The 23,069-nt window shown below is 42.5% G+C and overlaps 1 protein-coding gene across 3 annotated transcripts in view; it reads right to left on the reverse strand.

Annotated features, from left to right (window-relative positions):
* SCAPER (S-phase cyclin A associated protein in the ER) overlaps positions 1 to 23,069 on the reverse strand; it is a 209,141-nt gene that overhangs the window by 182,949 nt on the left and 3,123 nt on the right. For all 3 annotated transcript variants that reach the window (XM_069980225.1, XM_069980219.1, XM_069980234.1), the window contains exons 2-4: positions 14,946 to 15,063; positions 9,090 to 9,157; positions 3,689 to 3,886 (exon numbers count right to left, since the gene is read on the reverse strand). In XM_069980225.1, coding sequence (XP_069836326.1) covers positions 3,689 to 3,886; positions 9,090 to 9,157; positions 14,946 to 15,063 — 384 coding nt within the window. The remainder of the gene's footprint in view (positions 1 to 3,688; positions 3,887 to 9,089; positions 9,158 to 14,945; positions 15,064 to 23,069) is intronic.

Genomic DNA, 23,069 nt, shown 5'->3' on the forward strand with positions numbered 1-23,069 from the left:
AATGGAAGACAAGACATCAAGGTTCCTGTCATTTTTGTAGCAAGAAAAGTGCTGCAATCTGTGCTTTGTCATGTATAAGGAAACAAAAATAGTAAAAGTTGCTATAGCACAGAAGGAAAATAATATATAGATCTTTGACTGAGTGGTTGGACAGGATCGAGATTAATGAAGGCCCCTAGACAAAAACTGTGACCCCCCTCCCCTGCAGTAACAATGTAATATAATGCGTAGCATACATAAGCTGGCCATATATAACAAATAAATGTCAGCAGATATCACTTCCAGCAACATTAACTGTGTAAATCCAGGTGCTGCAGCTCTTTCAGAAAGCTGATCGATGGGAGAGCGGGTTGTCAGCAACTTGTCACATATTGATGGTCTTTCCTTAGGATAGGCGACCAAAAAACCTTAATGGTGCGTTCACACATACAGGATCCGCCGCAGATTTGATGCTGTGTTCCGTGATATAGTTAGACTGATATCTGTGCCATCAAATCTGCTGCAGATCCTGTACGTTTGAACGCACGCTTAAAGTATAACTGTACTTTCTGAAAACATTTGACAAGTTGTAGATCGAGCAAGTAAGGGATACTTTTACCCCATTAGTTTTACCAATAAATGAGGGTCTCAGCACCCAGAACACCACCAAACAAAAATTCTCATTCATCTCTATGACAAAATTTTCATAAAATAGAGTTGCGCTTACTTCCTTCGTTTTCCTAGGTGTAAACAGTGCAGTCTTTTATCTGACTCTCCCTACGTGTATAACTGGCCGCTGTATCTTGTTTTTAGGTAGCAATGAAGTCAAAGGAGTATCAAAGCTCTAAAAAGCAAGTATGGCTTTTTCACACTATAATGATATTTCTTTTTGTACATCAAACTCCAGCTCGTATTTCTACCTTATAAAGGGATATACATTTCTGTAATAGTTCAGGAACTTTTTAATACATTTTAACTCCCCTATTTCTCTAGGTCTCTGATAACTCAAAATGAGTCCTATCTGATCCTGGCTAACTTACAAAAGTGTACGACTAGAAGAAAAAAAAACACAGATACCCACCATGCACCAGTTACCACATAACCAGGATGGGGTTTCAGTCCCTGGATGTAAGTAAGGCAGGTAATGAAAATTAATGTACTGGTCAATGTAGTACATATGTACTGCATGAATCCATTAGACTGGAGCTCTAAGGGGACTGCCTTTGTTTTCTGCATTCTGTTTATGATTGTACAAAATCATGCACTTGTGTTGTTACTTCTTTATTTGAAAAACTCAATACATTCAAAAATGAGTGGTAATCTATTCAGAACCTGCCAATTAGCTGTTCAGCAATTAGACCACACATTGAACAGAGCCAGAAACAGATAGATCCATTTACTGTATGTCGTGACAAGGAGTAACTGCAGATCAACTTAGACATGAACAGCAGCTGAGTTGCAGTAATCAGACGCAGACCCTACACCATGGGTCTCCAAACTGCGGCCCTTTAGCTGTTGGAAAACCACAACTCCCATCATGCCCGGACAGCTAAAGCTTTGGATTTGGCTGTCCAGGCATGATGGGAAATGTAGTTTTGCAACAGCTGGAGGGCTGCAGTTTGGAGACCCATGCCCTACACAGTGAACAGAACTGCCAGCTTCCCACCCTGTCCACTGTGTAGAGTAGTGCGGCCTCTTTGTAGTACCTCTTTGCAGGGTGCATGTACACATGTACAGGATCTACTGCAGATTTGACGGCGCTCATTTGCTTTGAATCTACAGCTTCAAATCTGCACCATCAAATCAGCTGCATATCTGCTGCAGATCCTGTATGTGTGAACGCACCCTAAAGGGGTATTTTCTTCTCAACTAACATAGTTGTACTTGTAGGGCTGGCAAAGTTAAAAATGTTTGCAAATACATTCATTAAGCAAACTTGCCCCCTTTTCCCAATATGCTGCTCTTTCCCTTCCATTGATGACAGCTTGTTTTCTAGGTTACCGACCACCTCTCTGCTCTAAAAAACAGTGGTCTGGCTATTGTGTATATGACCAGGGCTGTGGAGTCGGTAAGCCGCAGCTGTGACTCCAACTCCGACTCCTGAATTTTATCAGGACCGACTCCAACTCTGACTCCAGAATTTTATGAGGACCGACTCCGACTCCCGACTCCAACTCCTGCTCCTTCCTAAATGGCCAGTCATATACCATATTTATCCCACTGGCTCAGCAGCTTCTCCCTAATGTCCTACATGATCCTGGGGCGATTTCTGAGGGAATAAAGGAATACTGTATATAAAGTAGATTCTCCTGTGTGTGCAGTGGATGCAGCCAGTCTCCAGCCTTCATGTCCTGAACTACTCACAACTAGACTAGATGGAGCAGGGGGTCTTTTCCTGCTGACAGTCTTCTATGTTTCTCCCTGTAATATAGAGGTCAGCCATAGTGATATAGAGGGGGTCACACAAAGTGATATGGAGAGGGGTCACAAATATTGATATAGAGGGGGTCACACATAGTGATATAGAGGGGTAACACATAGTGATATAGAGGGGGTCACACATAGTGATATAGAGAGGGGGTCACACATAGTGATAGAGAGGGGGTCACACATAGTGATATAGAGGGGGTCACACATAGTGATATAGAGAGGTCACACATAGTGATATAGAGAGGGGTCACACATAGTAATAACACCACACTGAGGACAGAGGTTACTGCTACACTACTTATGTCTTCTCCTCCTCCTCTATATTACACAGGATATCTTCATATTACACTGCTGCTCACATACAGTCATCCAGCATCCAGGAAGAGAACAGCACAGATCTCCCCCCACACAATGGACTCTTCCAGCTCAGAAACAAGCTGCCAAATAGTGACCGACAACTTTTCCCCGACCACCCTTATGTAATAGGGCCAGTGTCCTATTAGTATATTCACAAATTTATTTCAAGATTCAATTCTACATTTTTTAAAGCTGGAGTCAGAACTTTTTTTTTTCTGACTCCAACTCCGACTCCAGCCAAAACTCCACAGCCCTGTATATAACTATGTAGCTGTATAGAGATATAGTGTATATATACTGTAGGGCTGGGCGATTAATCTGAGGAACCTCTGGGGCAGGAGAGACTCCATCACTGCCATCACCAAATAGTAGATGGGGACCCAGATAGGCGTCCCGCCCCTTCCCCACCACATCTATCAAGTAACTGCTACTTATTCTCCCACAACTACTACTCCGCTACTGCTACTACTACTCTTCTATCTACTACTATCTACTTCTACTACTACACCCCTCATCTACTATGCCTCTACTACTACACCCATCATCATTAGCAACAAAAAAAAAATTATATTTAAATCGAGAATAATTGTGATTTTTTTTTTAGGCCATATCGCCCAAACCTAATATACTGTATAACATTAAAAAATTTATATATTTTTATATATATATATATATATATATATATATATATATATATATGTACACCAGCCAGACCACTGCTGTTAGAGCAGAGAGGTGGTTGGTAACCTAGAGAACAAGCTGTAAACGATGGGAGGAAAAGAGCAGCATATCAGGAGAAGAAGGCAATTTGCTAAATGAATTTATTTGCAAAAATGACAAGCCGTATGAGATTAACTATATTAGTGGAAATGGGAATACCTCTTTAATCCCCTGGCAGCATATTATAGGATTAATATATTACCTTGCATTCGACAACACTCTGATCTGATTCACAAGTTACATAGATTTCATCCACAGCTCTCCTTAGATTGTCAAAGAGAAATGCCCAATATCGAGCCCGAAGATCCACTTTCCGAGGAAGCCTTGTCTTGGATGGGCTTTTGTCATGATGTTTGTCACTTGCAGAGTTAACGCTCAATTTGCAGTGCAAGGAGCTATTCTGTAAAATAAAAGACACGTCAACCTGGAACAGAGGCTGCTTAAGAATGGCAAATATGTGAGGAAATGATACAATCAAAAGCAGAAGGTTTCAGAAACATTGGCTTCCATAGATTCGGGATTCTGTGGGGGTTTTTCTGTTTTGTTTTTTTTATTAATCAACTCCTTAACAATCAAACAGTTCTGATCCAACATGATCAAACATGTGAATCTGTTGTTATAGAAAGCCCTCCTTTATCAAAATTATTTGCTTACACTTGCTTACAACATGGCAATGTATAGATTTATGAGTTCTGTCTTTCTTTTTTAATTTAGCCAAATATTTTTCAACCTCACATACAGTAAAAAAAAAAAAAAGTAAGGAATCACCCAATGCTGATTAAAAAAAAAAAAAAAAAAAAAAAAATCACGGAGTAATCAAAAACAAAATCGCACTTCGTTGTTTTTCCTCTAGCATTTATGACATGCTACAATTTTAACCTACTTTTTAAAAATTTTAACCACAAATTTTTATCTGGACTGAGATTCAGACTGATTGCAGAGTTGATATGCCTTCCCTCAAGTAAAGCTATAATACTATGCATCCTGAAAATTACTTCATCACCAAACATATGTTGGCTTCTTGCATCTGTATTACAGACAAAAGACCCAGCCTGACTGCAGGTCTAATGGCTTGTGCCTGTAATATTGACATGTGGATGAGGCCCAAATATGCCTGTCTGAAGCCACCCTTAAGCTAGGTGCACATTTTTGCTTTTTTTTTTAATTTAACATAATAATTTTACATTATAAAACATTGCCATACTTACAGTACCTTTACTTGCTGTATACAACAGCATAGTGGACTATGTTTTGTATAAAGCTTAATAAAATGTAATGAAACAGACAAAACAACAATACAACAAAGTTTAAACCTGATCCATCTATTCTGCTCTTATATTATTACCTTTATTATTATCTTAGGATAGATATATGTTTATCCCAGGCATGTTTCCATTCAGTTACTGTCTTTTTATAGTAAAGTAATATTTTCTCACATTGCTTCTGATCCTTTCCTCAACTAACCTCAGATTGTGTCCCCTTGTTCTTGTGTTCAGTTTCTTATTAAAAACACTTCCTTTCTGAATGTCATTCAGCACTTTAACATATTTAAAGGTTTTGTTCACGTCCCCCTTTTCCCTTCTTTATTCCAGACTATACCGATTCAGTGTCTTAAAAAGAACCAATTAGCACGATTGTGCTGATATGGTTCCCAGCTGCACAGTATATATTTACTGTGCAGTTCCCGGAGTCTACCAGCTTAACATGGGGGAAAAGTAGTTTTATTTTGCAGTGTGAGGCCGCCAGAGGGGCGGCAACTAGTCATCAGGACGGAAAGCCGCGTCCACCTGACACGGCTCTCTTCCTGTCAGTGGCAGTGAGGGGATCATTGACAGGAAGGGAGGCCACTAACGGTCTCTCTGATTGTCAATCAACAAGCCTTACACTACACAATAAATCAAGCGGCTGGGCCAGGCTGCACGAATGATCCTTATATCGTTCATGTGGCCATGGAAACTGACAGCACAGATATGCAAATATCTGTGCTTTCATTATCCAGATCACACAAGTAGTGCATACATACCTAGTGCGCTGCTGTGTGATCTGGTATACCACTCTCCAGCCACCACTATATCTTCAACTACTGAATACAAACATTTTAAAACACTTAAAATCATACATGTAACAAGCACAGAGCCTAGTGAGGTTCAATGTGCAACCACACCCCATCCAACCAAGATGATGGTACTGAGAGCTGTCTATAGAGGTTTAACAATGACCATGGAACAAATCATAACACAACATGCATATATTCCACCAAATAATGTGAAAAGTGTCCCAAATGAAATGAAAATCAAATAATATGAGAAACAACAAATCAAGGAAGTAAAAGAATGTCCACAAAAAAAAAAAAATCACTACAGAAACAATAATGAAAAAATCAACCACATGGTCAGGATGCCAGATCCCACAGCAGCGCAGAAGGTAAGTATGCACTGCTTGTGTGATCTGAAAACTGACAGCACTGATATGTACATATCTGTGCTATCAGCTTTCATTTGCTATCGGCTGCACAGGAAGCTGTGTGGCTGATAAATTTTAACGCTAGCTGATGCGATCGGCCAAGCAATGGGCATTTTCCTGGTCCCCGGCTGATCGCTGTCAACTTTAGACTGGCCGATTATTGGCAGAAGGAGCTTTTCTAGCAACACTCCTGGATGATAATAGGCTTGTGTAAAAGGCCCTTAACCCTTTAAGGACGTGGCCCATTTTCGTTTTTACGTTTTCGGTTTTTCCTCCTTATGTTTAAAAGGTCATAGCACTTGCATTTTTCCACCTAGAAACCCACATGACCCCTTATTTTTTGCGTCACTAATTGTACTTTGCAATTACAGGCTGAATTTTTGCATAAAGTACACTGCGAAACCAGAAAAAAATTCAAAGTGTGGTGAAATTGAAAAAAAAAACGCATTTCTTTTATTTGGGGGAAATGTGTTTTTACGCCATTCGCCCTGGGGTAAAACTGACTTGTTATGCATGTTCCTCAAGTTGTTACGATTAAAACGATATATAACATGTATAACTTATATTGTATCTGATATCCTGTAAAAAATTCAAACTGTTGTTAACCAATATACGTTCCTTAAAATCGCTCCATTCCCAGGCTTATAGCGCTTTTATCCTTTGGTCTATGGGGCTGTGCGAGGTGTCATTTTTTGCGCCATGATGTGATCTTTCTATCGGTACCTTGATTGCCCATATACGTCTTTTTGATCGCTTTTTATTACATTTTTCTGGATTTGATGCGACCAAAAATGCGCAATTTTGCACTTTGGGATTTTTTTGCGCTGACGCCGTTTACCGTACGAGATCAGGAATGTGATTAATTAATAGTTCGGGCGATTACGCACACGGCGATACCAAACATGTTTATTTATTTATTTATTTGTTTACTTTTATTTAAAACCTGGGAAAAGGGGGGTGATTCAGACTTTTATTAGGGGAGGGGGCTTTTTACTATTAACAACACTTTATTTTTTTTTTTTACACATATACTAGAAGCCCCCCTGGGGGACTTCTAGTATATACACTTGGATCTCTCATTGAGATCTCTGCAGCATAGATATGCTGCAGAGATCCATGAGATCGGCACTCGTTTGCTTTCGGCTGCTGCAGCCGAAAACGAACGAGTGCCGAGCCGAGGACGGCGCCATCTTGGACGCGTCCCCGGGCGGCATCAGTAACGGAGATCGCTCCTCCGGGACAAGGTCCCGGAGGAGCGATCTCCCCCACTAGACCCCAGGGAAACGTTGCCTCCGGTAATCGGAGGCAGCTGTCAACTTTGACAGCTGCCTCCGATTAGCTAATTAGCGGGCACGGCGATCAGACCGTGCCCGCTAATAGCAGCGGTCCCGGGCTACTCGCGGCAGCCGGGATCGCGGCAAGTGCGGACATATGACGTACCGGTACGTCATATGTCCTTAAGAGGTTAAAAAGAATGTACCACCATTTTTTCCTGAAAAGCCACCTGGTTCCCGCGCTCTGCACCGGTCTTTCGCAGAGCACAGGTCCATCCCGGAGCACTGGGGGCAGGCCCGCAGCCCCCTAGTGCAGCGATATCCCCTCTGTGACGCGGCTCTATTGATTCTAATAGAGCCGCGTCACAGAGGGGAGGGGGTTTTGTCACACTGGGGGGCCGCAGGCCTGCACCCAGTGCTCCGGTGCTGAGGAAAAGACTGATGCAGAATGTGGGAACCGGGTAGAGAGAGAATAAATGGAGTGCGACCACTGATACGTTTTCACAAGAGACTTGGAACCCTATTCTCAAGATCGTAGGGGGGTCAGAGCATTCAGATTTCCCATGATCAGATAGTTACATAACTTATAATCATAGGACAACCCTTTTATAGTTGCCCATTCTAAGTGCCAACATTATTGAATAAATGTCACTTTGTGGCTCAGGTGGACGTGTAGAGATAAAAATCCTTTTCTAACTCTGTTGCCAGAGAGTATAAAGAAACCTCAGGGTAACATTCTCAGATTCTCATAATTCACTGTTATTTCCAGCTTAAACACCACTAAAGTAAAAACTCTAAAACTGAGCTTCTCCAAAAATACAATTAGTAGTTTTCACGGCATACATTATCACACAAAGTAAAATACGACCAAGGTCGGGTTATGTTCCATTATTAACACTTCAGTTTCTACAAAAATGTAAATTTGTATTCATGGGAAGAATTGCCACAAAACCCCCTTTTATTTCCCAAAGTCAACATTTCCTAAAGAGATTGAGGAATAAACTTATGCTGTGATGATTTATTTCCTTTGGATTAATGAATGCAAAATAAACGTGCTTATCTCGGGTGGCCATGGAATATCATAAACAGTCCTCTCATTTCAATTCATCTTTCTTGCCTGAGATTATGGGTCTATCAACAACCCCTAGGACTCCCAGCATCGGCTTCCTTCTGCAAGAATGAGTAATGAGCTCACTAATGCACCGCTAAGTAAAGCTGGGGCCTGCTTAAGCTTCCACAGCTCATACCTCCTGCACTGCAAACTCCTATATGGAAATTATTGCAAATTAAACAGGATTTAACCCTTCCACAGACACGGAAGAACCTGAAAGTCATTAGTACAAAAATCACTTAACCCTTTAAGGACTGAGCCAATTTTCATTTTTGCTCTTTCATTTTCTCCTCCTTGTGCGTAAAAGGCCATAGCACTTGTATTTTTTCACCTACACACCTACATGAGCCCTTATTTTTTGTGACACCAATTATACTTTCCATTGACTTTCCTGGGTGCTGAAAAAAGATGGATCCAGTCCTTGGAAACTTCTCTCAGTTTCCCAGGACTGGATCCATCTTTTCCCAGCACCCGCAGAGAAGCGGCATGGAGCGGAACAGACATCAAAGCTGTCAGCCTAATAAGCAGAATGCAGATAGGAACAAAGCAATCTTCGTTCCTACTGTAAATTCACCAATCTCTACTGGCAAACATATAACCATAATCTGGACACATGGGGCCTCTGATGTGGCCCTTGCCCCCAATGGAGGGTGGCTTCACACATGTGGCCACTTTTTAACTGCAACACACCATATATCATAAAAACTCTGGGATGGGAACTGGCACAGCACTAATTTATATGACAAAAAAATTACCGGTTTAGGAGGTTTATGCGCTCCATGGGTTCCTCTCTTAGGTTTTCCACATGGCCACTTAGTTTTTCCTGTGAAACACACAAAGTAGATGATTATTTTCTCTGCTGTCAAAAGAAAATTCTCCATGTAGACAAACTTCACTCAATATGTTTGCCTGCTTGTACCAATAAAATGTTACCTTCCAACCATTGGACCAATCTGGAGAGTTTTTCTTTTTTAAAGATATATTTAAATTTAAAGAAAAATTCCACCTTTTTTTTTAATTTGTCCCCCGGCAGTAGGCTGGTGCACATACTTACCAATGATGATCAGTGTTGCACAGCACGGCTTCATTCCAATCCTGCGGTACAGTTCAAATCCACCCACACCCACATGACCTCCTTACCAACTGTCCAAAAGCAAAGAAGGCCAGAAGTCAGGATCTCCAATGCATCCCTATAGGAGCACTCTCAAAAAAATGCATTTTAGACCCTGACTTCCAGCCTTCAACAGCCCTAGAGAAAGAAGAGGGTCAGAAGAAATGTGACATCACCACATGTGGCATATGAATGGCGCCAACAGGACCAGAATAAAGCTGCGCCATGGCACACCGATCATCATTCCTAAGTTTCGTAAATGCACCAGCCTGTTGCCAGGGGACAAATTTTTTTAAAAAGTGGAATGCTTCTTTAAATTAATAATATAATGTTTAGTAACTGCTGAAAGATAGAATATGGATACTGGCAGTTTTTAGTCCCCCTTCACATATATCTGGCAGTGCAGCTTCGTTTTCCTCCAGCACAGTAGCAAAGTGCCGGAGGGAAACTGACATATAAACTAGTCCTATTCATTTGAATATGACTGTTCAAATTATCCTTCGCTGAAATCTGAATACCACAAAGGAAGGAAGAACACATCTTGCAGTGTTTTTCCATCTAACATGTCAAACAACTTATGGTTAATGGAAATAAAAAAAAAAGGATAGGACGCTTCATGATAACTGATGCATTTTTGCCATCAGTTGCGACAGTCAGTTTCTGGTAAAATAAGGATGTCGAACCGCCTGATATATGTGAACCTGGCCTTACTGCAAAATCCAAATTTGTAACTCAAGGGATTTAGCTGTAAAAATAGTGATATGTCCATAATGTAACACAGCTAATCCTGGAGAATGCTATATTTTCCTTGTTGAACGTAACAGTAATACTAGGGCCACGTTGCGTTTTTGCTGATCGTTTAATGTATCTGTTTTATGGAAAAATGCCATCCATCAGGATCCATTTTCCATTGACGTATATTATAAAAAAAACAATACCGCAGTGTAGCCCTAGCCTACTACATATTTGTTATTTCTAATTTGTTATTCCTGATTGTAGGTTTCTTTTAGGGGAACCACATTACGTTGCTCTTTACAGCATTCAGAGTTACAGCATTTACAGCAGCCACAGGGGCCATATGAAACAATAGATTGAAGTTAACTTATTGACTTCTGTGTACAGTAGGTGTCATTTGCCTTCCGTGTGACCTGTGCAGACGTCACTGTGCAAGGAAGGCAATAAGGACATTTGTAACCATCAACTACTATGAATAGTCGATGCTGTGGTATCTACATTATATACAGATATTAAAACGTAACTGTCATGTTTTTTTTTATTGCAGAAATCAGTAGTATAAGCGATTTTAAGAAACTCTGTAATAGGTTTTATCAGCCAAAAAAGCCTCCTTCTGTACTCAAGAAGCAATCTCCCAGCCTCCCCCCTTGACTTCTTATCTGTGCATTATCAGGCAAACACGTCTTCATTACAGAGAAGCCAGTGAAGACGGGTTCTGCTCTCTCCATTGTAAGCCTATGAAGGGGGGAGGGGCTGAGGGAGATGGGGGAGCAGGAAGAGGTGACATGAAGGTCAGCTGTTTGTAGACTCTCTGGGCACGTAAAACACAGGATTCAGGTGTCAGAAAGGTCAGTGCTTATCTATGAACTTACTGAGAGAAGATTGCAGGGTGTTGTGCTGTGCAGGACTGCTCCGTGCTCAGTCACTTCTAACAGCCCCTCCCCTCTCCATAGCCACATAATGGAGACAGAAATCCTGCTTCATTTGATGTGAGGGGGGAGGCTGGGAGATTGCTTTTTTAGTCCAGAAGGAAACTATTTTAGTACATAAAACCTATTACAGAGTTTCTTAAAATCGCTTGTACTGTTGATATTTAATGTTTTCAGAAAAATGGCCCTGAAATGACAGTTACACTTTAACTTTCATTGTAATCCTGGTTGTGATGATTGCTAAGAAAGATCTCTGCAGAACACAAGGTGTCAAATTAGTAAAAGGCCCAGTAGCCAGACCGAAAACTGCAAGATTCCCTGATTTGTTTAAAAAAATATAGATAGGGACATGGACATAGATAGGGAGTACGCAGTCAAACTTTGGTTGTCACAAGTACAAGCCTAATACATGTTATCTTGTAAAGCACAAGAGTTATTCCACATATTGAAAAGCTTTTTGCAGTCCTCTTTCTGTTGTAGTTCCCTGTCACACTTTACCTGCTAATGTAAATGAGACATACAAAATGTGAAGTGAATCAGCCTCTGGTCGGTTTACAATATTTACTCTCGGAAAAAAGATATAAGGAATACAATCATTTACAGAGATAACAAGATCTAGTGCTCTACATGATCCTGTCCCATAATAGGAACCCTGAGCTCCAAGCAGGCAGAGGCCATGTGATGGTTTATTCATGGCTGTACAGTACAAAGGATATTGATTACTCAGAGATGTATCCCATTTTGTGCATTGATTTTGTATTCTCTTTCCGTGTAACCTGACCACTGACAGCCCCCTGGAAGGAGATGTATTTCCCATAATCAATATGTGACCCAGATTCAGGGCACTTCCAGTCCCGTTTGATATAACAGCAGAAAATATAACAGGAGTCCTTATTATCATGTTATATTCCATTATTGTAAATTTACTCTCCCCTCCTTTGTCGAACTTGATGGACATATGTCTTTTTTCAACCGTATTAACTATATGTAACTATTGCTACTGCTGCCACATTTTACCATGGTTAGTCTGCACAAAAATATTTGGCTGAAATGTTTCAAGTCGGGGATTTCCAAAAATGAATTGTACTTTCTGCATCTGCTCAATACGGGGAGCAAACAAGTAACCCTGTAATATTAAATAATCTAAGCCCATACCTTTGTAGTACGGTACATTGGACAGTGGCTGCACACTGTGGTTCTAGTTCATGAATAATGTGGTATGCCACCATGCCCAGATGCACTTACTTTATGCATGTGGGTGAATAACAAAGTTAGGGCAAATGCACACAGGGGGGATTTTCTGCAGAGCTTTGATGTGGCTATACACATAGAAAATCTACATGACAACAGATTACAGCTATCTGTAACATATCTTTATGTTAAACTTACCTGTGGTGCATATTTTTAAATCCACAGCACATCAATATCAGTTATGGAAAGGGCAGAATGCTTTCCAACACACATGTGCAACTCAAAAACATATTAAAGGGAATCTGTCAGCACCCAGGCCCAACCTAAGGTGCTGGCAGTCCCCTAGCGAGCATGGTGCCTTTGGTAATTTATCCGTGCAGGTCACCTACTGTAATGAAGAGTCAAAGGGTCCATTTACACAGAAAGATTATCTGACAGATTATCGTCCAAAGATTTGAAGCCTTGGCAGATGTTCTCTCAGATAATCTTTCTGAGTAAATGGACCCAAAGAGGAGGTATTTGTGCCACACTCTGCCCGCCTCACCACTCTTTTCTCCTACCTCTTCTTCATGAATATTCAATGTTGCCCGGTCTCCTGCTTACTCAGCTATCAGCCAGTATCTCTGATTGCAGATCAGTCCTCTGTAAAATGTCTTGGAGCTGTGGTCTAGGGGTAACTCTCCTGTCTAGAGACCTGCCAGCAGTTCATGTTTTAGTTCAAATCCCAGTTGAAATTAAGTGGTTGGCGCCATTTAATGGCAAATGATTATCAGCTGTTGTTTTGAAATAATGGACGTTATTTGCCATTAAATGGTGCCAACCACTCAATTTTAACAGTGTGTGAGCATAGTCTTTCTGTGTTTTCAATCCACTCCTGGTTTTGGTTAAAAAATACTGACCCAAAAAAATAGCAAAAATACTGTGTGTTAACATAGCCTTAAAAATTATACAATAATGAGAAAAAAATAAATAAAAATAAAGACCTATATTTTATTTCCATCAGGGGAAACCAAAGAATGAACTGTTAGCAAGTCTCTAGACAGGTGAGTTACCTTTAGACCACAGCTCCAACACAGAGATTCAACTATATCTGAGGGTTTCTTCAGATATAAACTGCCTACAGAGGACTGATCTGCAATCAGAGAAACTGGCTAACAGCTGAGTGAGCTGGAGGCCATGCAGAATTGATTATTCATGAAGAAGAGGGAGAAGGAAGGAGTGGAGAGGTGTGCCAGAGTGTGGCACAAACAACTCCTCTTTGATTCTTAATTACAGTAGGAGACAAGAGACTGTGCATAATCCACTGCACAGATAAATTATGAAAAGTACAAGGCTCACTAGGGGACTGCCAGCTACAGGACACTGTCAGCACCTTAGGTAGGGCCCAGGTGCTAACAGATTCCCTTTAAAGGACAACTAGGGTGAAAAACTTTTTTTCCCCAGCAAATGAAACATATTACAAAGTTATATAACTTTGTAATATGCTTCAATCACCTATCTGCCCCCATTTCCTATCTTTTCCCCCCCTCAACTCCAACCCAGAAAGTAAAGAAAACTCATTCTTACCTAATGACTGTTGACCACAGGCTGTTCTGTGGGAGCCATCTTGTGTCAATGATGTCGTCAAGAGGGAGGCTGGTCTAAGTCCTGTTAGGCCAGCTTCCCTTGTCAGATGACTCAGCTTGCTAAGCTCTGATTGGCTGAGCAAGCTGTGAGCAATCTCACAGTTCTGAGGAGTTAGTGAAAGAATCTCCTTCTCTTTCCTCAACAGTTACAGACACACACCCCCACCCTCACTCTCTCTCCTGGTGCCCAGTACAGTCAGTATGTAAATGAATCCTGTTTTCTCCTTCCTCCACGCAGATAAGCCCCTTCCCCCTCCTCTCTCCCCAGCTCAGGCAGTGAATGAGTCCTTTGCTCTTTCCTCCCCTGACTGCTGCCTGTCAGGACTCCTGTCTTATCTTATCCCCTCCTCTGTCCCCCAGCCCTTTAGCCCTGACCTAATCAGTAAAAGCAATCCTGCTCACTGTGCAATGCATACTACTTACATTGCACAGTGAAAGTTTGTGTGTGCAGCAGACTGGGAACTGTGTGTTTGTACTGACCATGATTGAAGAGAGAGGAGTGAGAGTGTTAGTGTGTGTGTTGGAGAAGGGGGAGGGAAGGCTAAGATGTCACAGGAGCTGAAGTGCATTGTGGGAAGCCCAAACCAGGAAGTGAAGAAGAAATAAAGACACCAACTGGAGCTTTAGGGACCTACAAATGGTGGGAGATTCAAACAAAGACAGACTTAGGAGGAATAGTAAGTGTACAAACTATGTTTGTGACTTTAAAAAAAAAAAAAAAAAAATCAGTGCCGGAGTTGTCCTTTAATGCACCTAACAGAGGTTGGCCAAGAGATATAAAACAAACTGCCACAGCAAAGAAAAAAAAATAAATTAATTTAAATCACTATACTCGCTTTTCTAGTGACTAGCTGTTGCGAGCACATAACAGTACTGCATGCCATCAACTGACACTGAATGGAGTGGTGGCTAGCAAACTTGCTCAGCTGTTTTGGTAACATCATGGGATAGAACATTGAATATGCACGGCAACCACATCCGCAATCTGCAAAATATTCCAAATTCCAATTTTGAAAGTACCTTCATTTTCTTTGCTCTCCAGAGGGACACTCCAGGCTATCAGGTTTCTGGCGGTACGCCCTTCTTCAGCCACAATCTTTCGAACTTTGTCATGACTGTTAGATCTTTGAAATGAAGCCTGCAAATCAAACAATGAACAAAATAAGTGTTTTTGTAAGTAGTTGCTATAAAGAGAATTAGGTTTCATAATATATTAAACAAAATCCAGGCATTACTGTCTAAATAAAGATGAACACACAAATCTATTTGGGAGACATGGTGCAGAACTTTTATGAGGTAGAACTTGGATCTCCAACGTTGGATACAAAATATGCCATATGGAGACAGCACTCCAAAATGTCAAAAGGAACATGGGTTTTACCCAGCTACTTTTCTCAAGCCAATGGCTTCCATTGGGTAGGCTGAAATGTTGTTGTATTCACTGGGTGAATAGGAACCAACTCTGGAGTGTTGCTTCTCCTTTGAGAATTTGTATTTACTGGGGTAATCCTGATTTGCACATGTATGGCATGTTTATATTGGACACAAACAGATGCTTAGCTGTTACTGTAACTACTGTTGTAGCAAATGAGGACAGTTGTAAAAATATGCGCCACCTTTCCATTCACACCTTGTCTGGATGTCGCAGACTGCCAGACAAGATCAAATGAAAAAAATGATGGACATAGGGGCATTCTTTAAAGTGACATATACTGCTGTAACTGCACTATCCCCATGCTGTAAATTTATGGTGCTGGGTGAACGCTACATAGCACCAGACGTGACATAGCAGGTCCGTTCAGCCATTTAGTGGCTGTAGCTGTGTTCCGTCTCTGCCATTGAATGGCTAAGCAGGCCTGCCATGTCAAGTCTCAAATCCCAGAAGTGGTGGCACATGGGAATAAAGCAGCAGAATATGGGCGCCAATGCAGGAGCCAGGGAAGTGTGTTAATAATTTTCACCCACCCCCTCCCTAGGCATTCTAAAAATAGGTGTCCTGGCTAGACAACCCCTTTCAGCTATGGATGCAGAAAGGGTTAAAGAGTAGGACATTACATTTATGCCTTCTCGGCTTCTTCACTGATGTGACCTCCACAACAGAGAAAAATCAAAGTGGGACAGCACTGGAAAAAAATCAAGAATGTTTAGATGGAGTGCACGTCTCACCGCACAGGCCCCTTCCGTTCAGCTTCAATCCAATAGTAAACGTAAAGAAAGGCTGAAGTACCAGCCGAAACGTCGCGTCTGATGTGAATAAAAAAATCAATTTTTTTCTCAAGAAGTGCTGTCTCCTACGTTTAATACTCCACAACAGGGAATCACACATTTTTCTACAAGCGGGCAGCCTCAGAACAAAGGTCGTTCGGGTCAATGAGGCAAAAGTTTAACATCCTGTTCTTTAAACCTTTCTGTGCTGCAGCATGTAAGTGATGCAGAGCTTAATTACTTTGTGTCCCTTGCACGCTGCAGCACAGAAAGGGTTAAAGAGCAGGGCACTATATTTATGTCTCACCAGCGTCTGCATGGAACACGTCCCCACAGGACAAGAGGCAAAATTGAATTTAAATAATTCACTATAAAACACCCCCCCCCCCACACACACAGGCAAATTAATCTAATAAATTGGATTAACCCCCTTCCCTCTGCATGTCCTGCAGGGGGTGGGGAGGTTCAGAGAGGGGCTGCATGGGACCCTGCTCTGAACCGCCGCGATCCCGGCTGCTTTCTGCAGCCTGGGACCGCGGCTATAAGCGGATGCGGACGATCACCGCACCCTCTAATTAGGACAATTAAATGCAGCTGTCAAACATGACAGCTGCATTTAAATGTCATCTTTAGCCCCCCCATCCCTGGTGTCTAGTGGCGGATCTCTCCACCGCGATCGTATCACTCGAGATCGAGATCCGTTACACTGGCCAGGCCAGGGCTCAGCGTTGGAATGATGCTGATCCCAGCTCGGTACTCCATGTACTGGTCTGCTGCAGACCAAAATAATATAGCACTCATCTGATGGATCAGTGCTCTATTAAATACACAGCATTGATTTCAATGGGAGATCAGTGCTGTATAAATAGAAGTTCCCCAGGGGGCTTCTAATTAATGTTAGTGAAAACAAAAACTGTTTTTAATAAAAAAAAAATTCCCTTACCTAATAAAAGTATTATAAATAAAAATAAATAAAAAAAATTAACATATTTGGTATCGCTGCATGCGTATTGGCTCGAACTATTAAATTATCCCATTCCTGATCTCGCACGGTAAACGGCGTAAGTGCAAAAAAATTCCAAATTGCTAAATTGTGCATTTCTGGTCTCATGAAATACAGAATTAAGCCGGGTTCACACTACGTAAAAAACACGGCCGTATTTCATTATACCAGCCGTAATTTCAGAAATAACGGCTGTTGTTTGCACAAATACAGACGGTGTTATGAAATATGGCTGTGTTTTTTGCGTAGTGTGAACATAGCCTAATTGTGATAAAAAGTGATAAAAAGGTACATATACACAATCAAGGTACTGATAGAAAGTACAGATCATGGCGCAAAAAATGACACCTCAGACAGCCCCATAGACCAAAGGATAAAAGCGTTATAAGGATGGGAATAGAGCTATTTTAAGGAACATTTCGTTTTTTTTAAAAAGGTATTAATTTTTTTTTAAAGCCATCAAATAATATAAGGCATACAAGTTACACATCATTGTAATCATACTAACTTGAGGAGCACAGATAACATGTCAGTTTTACCCTAGGGCGAACGGCATAAACACAAAACCACCCCAAATAAAAAATCTTGTGTTTTATTTTAAATTTTACTGCACATTTAATTTTTTTCTGGTTTTGCAGCATATTTTATGCAAAAATTAAAGGGGTTGTGCGGCACTTAACATTTATTCACAAAATAACACACATTACAAAGTTATACAACTTTGTAATGAGCGTTATGTAAGTGAATGGCCCCCTTCCCCGTGTTCCCCCCCACCCCGGAAGTGTGGTGCATTATACTCACCGCATTCATGTCGACACCGCCATCTTGGGACAATGACAAGATCTTCGGGATGCCGGCCGAAACCACTCCAGCCATCCCTCATGTCGGCCCCCCTTTGCCGCGTCATCAGCTGCTTAGCCGCGGTTGGCCAGCATCCCGAAGATGTCGTCATTGTCCCAAGATGGAGGACGGGGGTTGAAACAAATGCGGTGAGTATAATGCACCACACTTCCGGGGTGGGGGGGAAACGGGAAGGGGGCCATTCACATACATAACACACATTACAAAGTTGTATAGCTTTGTAATGTGTGTTATTTTGTGAATAGATGTTTAGCGCCGCACTACCCCTTTAAGTCTGTCATTGCTAAGAACAATGGCAATAGTGGCGCAAAAAATAGGGGCTTGTCTGGGTGTATAGATGGAAAAATACAAGCGCTATGGCTTTTAAACATGGGGAGGAAAAAATGAAACCGCAAACATTTAAATTGGCCCGGGAGAGAAGGGGTTAAAGGGTTTTTTGGGGAAAAATGCTTAAAAGGAACCTGTAACCCCCCCCTGCCGGGGTGAGGGTCGCCCAACCCCCGGCTACAGCCCCGGATACTTAGCCCATCTCGCCAAGTCCCGCTCCTGGAGCCGATCTCGGGACGGAGATTCCTTGTCGGGAGCCCAGGGCGCGCGAGCGCTGCAGAGATGAGTTTGACGCCTATAGAGGATGACGGCTCCATTCATTCTCTATGGGCATCGGACTCATCTATGCAGCGTGCGCACCAGGCTTCCGACAAGGATATCTCCGTCCCGGCTCCAGGAGCGGGACTTGGCGAGATGGGGTAAGAATCTGGGGCATGAGCATGGAGGTGACAGGTACCCTTTAATTAGCCATGCTGCTGGGGCTGTGGGGGACATGGCAGTGATGTATACTTACCTGTCCAGCTTTGCTGCAGCTGCTGGTTCCGAGGCCACCTGTTCTGCACCGCTGTCAGCGTTAAAACTACATCCGCTAATATGCCGTTCCCACAAGAAATGGCCAGTCAGCATAGAGTCTATGTTGACCAGCCAATCACAGGTCAGAGCTATACTCAGGTGACTGGTTGAGCAAGCAATTTCTATGTGTTGGAACAAAAACAGTAGGTAGAGACCGTGTACCACCAGGGAGGCAGTAATGAAGAATGTGGTGTGAATAGAACTTTTTTTTTTTAACCCCTTTGTAATCAAAAGATATTGATCCACGGATGTCCAGGTCACATTGAAAGAGACTCTGTACCCACAATCTGACCCCCCCCAAACTGCTTGTACCTTCAGATAGCTGCTTTTAATCCAAGATCTGTCCTAGGGTCCGTTCGCCAGGCGATGCAGTTATAAGAGCTATAACCTTTTTATTTTTCCACTTACAGGGCTGTTTGGGGTCTCTTTTTTTGCCATGATCTCTAGTTTTTATTGATACCATATTGCTCTAGACTGATTTTTAAAGGCTTTTTAATTATTTTTTTATGATATATAATGGGACAACAAGTCAGAAAGCTGAGCATTTTTTTCTTCTTTTAATTTACACTGTTCACCGGGCCAGAACAATATTGTTATATTTGACTATACTGGACAATCGCGGATGCTACTGTAGCTACCGTAGCTAAACTTTGAAAATAGTGCAGGTAAAACATTTAATTGGTCAGCAACTGGTGACCTCTTAGTGTCACACTCGGTCTAGGATTAGGAAAGAAAAAACATATTGATCATAGGGCCTTCATCCCTAGGCATGTTATATTTTTATCCTGATTTCATCAGAACCACCCCACAAATTCAGTACAGGGTTTTAACAGAGCCAAGTTGGCTTATGGTGTGATCACTGTTTCTTGCATTTTAACTTATCGAAAGTTATGTTTTAGTTTGCACCAGGCCTGTGGAGTCGGTAAACCACAGCACTGACTCCAACTCCTGAATTTTATCAGGACCGAATCCGACTCCAGCTCCTTCATAAATGGCCAGTCAGACACCAGGGGACTTATTTGTCCAACTTGTGTAAAGTAGAACTGGCTTAGAAGCTTTGGTGTAATGTCCTACATGATCCTGGGGCGACTTCTGGGGGAATAAGGCAAAGATATAAAGCAGCTTCTCCTGTGTGTGCAGTGGATGCAGCCAGTCTCCAGCCTCCAGTTCCTGAACAACTCACAACTAGACTAGATGGACCAGGTGGTCCTTACTGCTGACAATCTTCTCTGTTTCTAATATTCACCATACACACAGAAACACTGCTAACAATGCCAGATACCTGTAATATAGAGGGGTCATCCATAGTGATAAAGAGGGGTCAAACACAGTGATATAGAGAGGTCACATATAGTAATATAGAGTGGTCAGTCATAGTGATATAGAGGAGTCACACATAGTGATATAGAGGGGTCAGCCATAGTGATATAAAGGGGTCACACATAGTGATATAGAGAGGTGAGACATAGTGATATAGAGGGCTCAAACATAGTGATATAGAGGGGGTCACACATAGTGATATAGAGTACAGCCATAGTGATATAGGGTTCAGCAGTCATATAGAGGGGTCAGCCATAGTGATATAGAGGGGTCAGCCATAGTGATATAGAGGGGTCAGCCATAGTGATATAGGGGGGGTCAGCCATAGTGATATAGAGGGGTCAGCCATAGTGATATAGGGGGTCACACATAGTGATATAGAGGGGTAAAACATAGTGATATAGAGGGGGTCACACATAGTGATATAGAGTACAGCCATAGTGATATAGGGTTCAGCAGTCTTATAGAGGGGTCAGCCATAGTCATATAGAGGGGTCAGCCATAATGATATAGGGGTCAGACATAGTGATATAGAGGGGGCAGACATAGTGATATAGAGGGGTCAGACATAGTGATATAGAGGGGTCAGACATAGTGATATAGAGGGGTCAGACATAGTGATATAGAGGGGTCAGACCTAGTCATATAGAGGGGTAAGCCATAGTGATATATAGAGGTCAGATATATTAGGCCCAGATTTATCAGCTCTCTGTCGATGTCCGTGCTCCTAAATCATCATGGCCCCACAGGAACTACCCATTCAGCCAGTGACTACAACTGTGTCCCACCTCACTCACTGATTGGCTGAGCGGGCATTTATGAATCGGGCGATGACATCAGGATTGGGAGCACATTGCACTGCGGGGGATCGGGAACAGGTAAATAGGACTTCTTTAATATGATCCCAACCCTCTGTCCCCCCTGGATTTTTCACTCATGCCCAGACTACCCCTTTAATTCCTGCCTTTCTAAGGGTACATGCACACTACGGAATGGCGTCATGGAAAACCCGCGCATTCGGCAGCTCGCACACGCCAGCGGACTGATGCAGGCGCACGTGTCTCTGCCCGTGTCATAGACTCCATTCGATACACAGGCGGATTCCTTCATCCATGCAAATAATGAACATGCTCATTCCTTGGACAGATGACGGAATGACTAGGACGGAGACACCTGCGCGCCCGCACCGAAGTGTGCACGCACCCTAACACACACGAAGCCTGCTGCAGATATAACACACACACAGCCTATTGCAGCCATAGCACACACAACCTGCTGCAGCCATAGCGCGCACACACACACACAGCCTGTTGCAGCCATAGCGCACACACACAACCTGCTGCATTCATAGCATACACATACACACAAACACACACAAGAACTGCTGCAGCCATAGCACTCACACACAGGCTGCTGCCACCATAGCGCACACACAGCCTGCTACCGCCATAGCGCACACACAGCCTGCTGCAGCCATAGCACACACACAGTCTGCTGCAGCCATAGCACGCACACACACACACACACACACACACAGCCTACTGCAGCCATAGCACACACACACACACCCTGCTGCAGCCATAGCACACACAGCCTGCTGCAGCCATAGAGCGCGCGCACGCACACACACAACCTGCTGCAGCCATAGCACACCCACAGCCTGCTGCAGTCATAGCATACACACACACAGCCTGTTGCCGCTATAGCACACACACACACGCAGCCTGCTGCCGCTATAGCACACACAGCCTGCTGCAGCCATAGCATACACACGCAGCCTGCTGCAGCCATAGCACAGACACACACGCAGCCTGCGGCCGCCATAGCACATACACACACAGCCTTCTGCAGCCATAGCACACACACAGCCTGCTGCAGCCATAGCACACACACAGCCTGCTGCAGCCATAGCACACACACACACAGCCTGCTGCAGCCATAGCACACCTACACACAGCCTGCTGTATCCATAGCACATTGAAGAAAAACACACAATCTTCTCTCAGAGAGAAAACACAACATTGAGGGCAGAGGTTACTGCTATACTACTTATGGCTTCTCCTCCTCCTCTCTAATACACAGGATATCTTCATATTACACTGCTGCTCATATACAATCATCCAGCAAGAGAACAGCACAGATCACACACACACACACACACACACACACAATGGACTCTTCCAGCTCAGAAACAAGCTGCCAAATAGAGACCAGATTACTGATATATAGAGGAAACTAAATGTATGTGAGAAGGGGTTTATCTGGTTGTTATAAACAAAGGGCTTAGATTAATAGAATATAAACTATATTAATGATGATCATTTATAAAATCCAGATGAAATCTCAATTATAAAATTGGACTCCAGCCAAAACTAGCTCAGACTCCACAGCCCTGGTTTGCATATTACCTGTGAGTTTTGTTCTGTGGGCAGACTATTCTATCTATTTCTGTGAAATGCAGCAAAGAACATCCCTACTGTAATACTACTTAATAAATCTCCCCCAGCATCTCCAGCTATACCAGCACATTATGAGGAGTATTGCTTGGAATGCACTTTCCATTCTTTTTATTGGGATGGTCGGAGCTAGAGTTGGAAAAAATGTACTGACTCTGACAACAGCTTTAATTGAGTTTTCATATGAATTTTATACATGTTCCTCATTAATGTAGTTTATGTTCTATCAATCTAAGGACCTTTCCTCCATATATCAGTAATAAAGCACTGGGCCTATTACATAAGGGTGGTAGGGGAGATGTTGTTGGTAACTATTTGGCAGCTTGTTTTTGAGCTGGAAGTGTCCATTGTGTGGGGGGAGATCTGTGCTATTCTCTTCCTGGATGCTGGATGACTGTA

Source organism: Dendropsophus ebraccatus, chromosome 1 (genome assembly GCF_027789765.1).
Source record: "Dendropsophus ebraccatus isolate aDenEbr1 chromosome 1, aDenEbr1.pat, whole genome shotgun sequence".
NCBI classification, from domain to species: domain Eukaryota; kingdom Metazoa; phylum Chordata; class Amphibia; order Anura; family Hylidae; genus Dendropsophus; species Dendropsophus ebraccatus.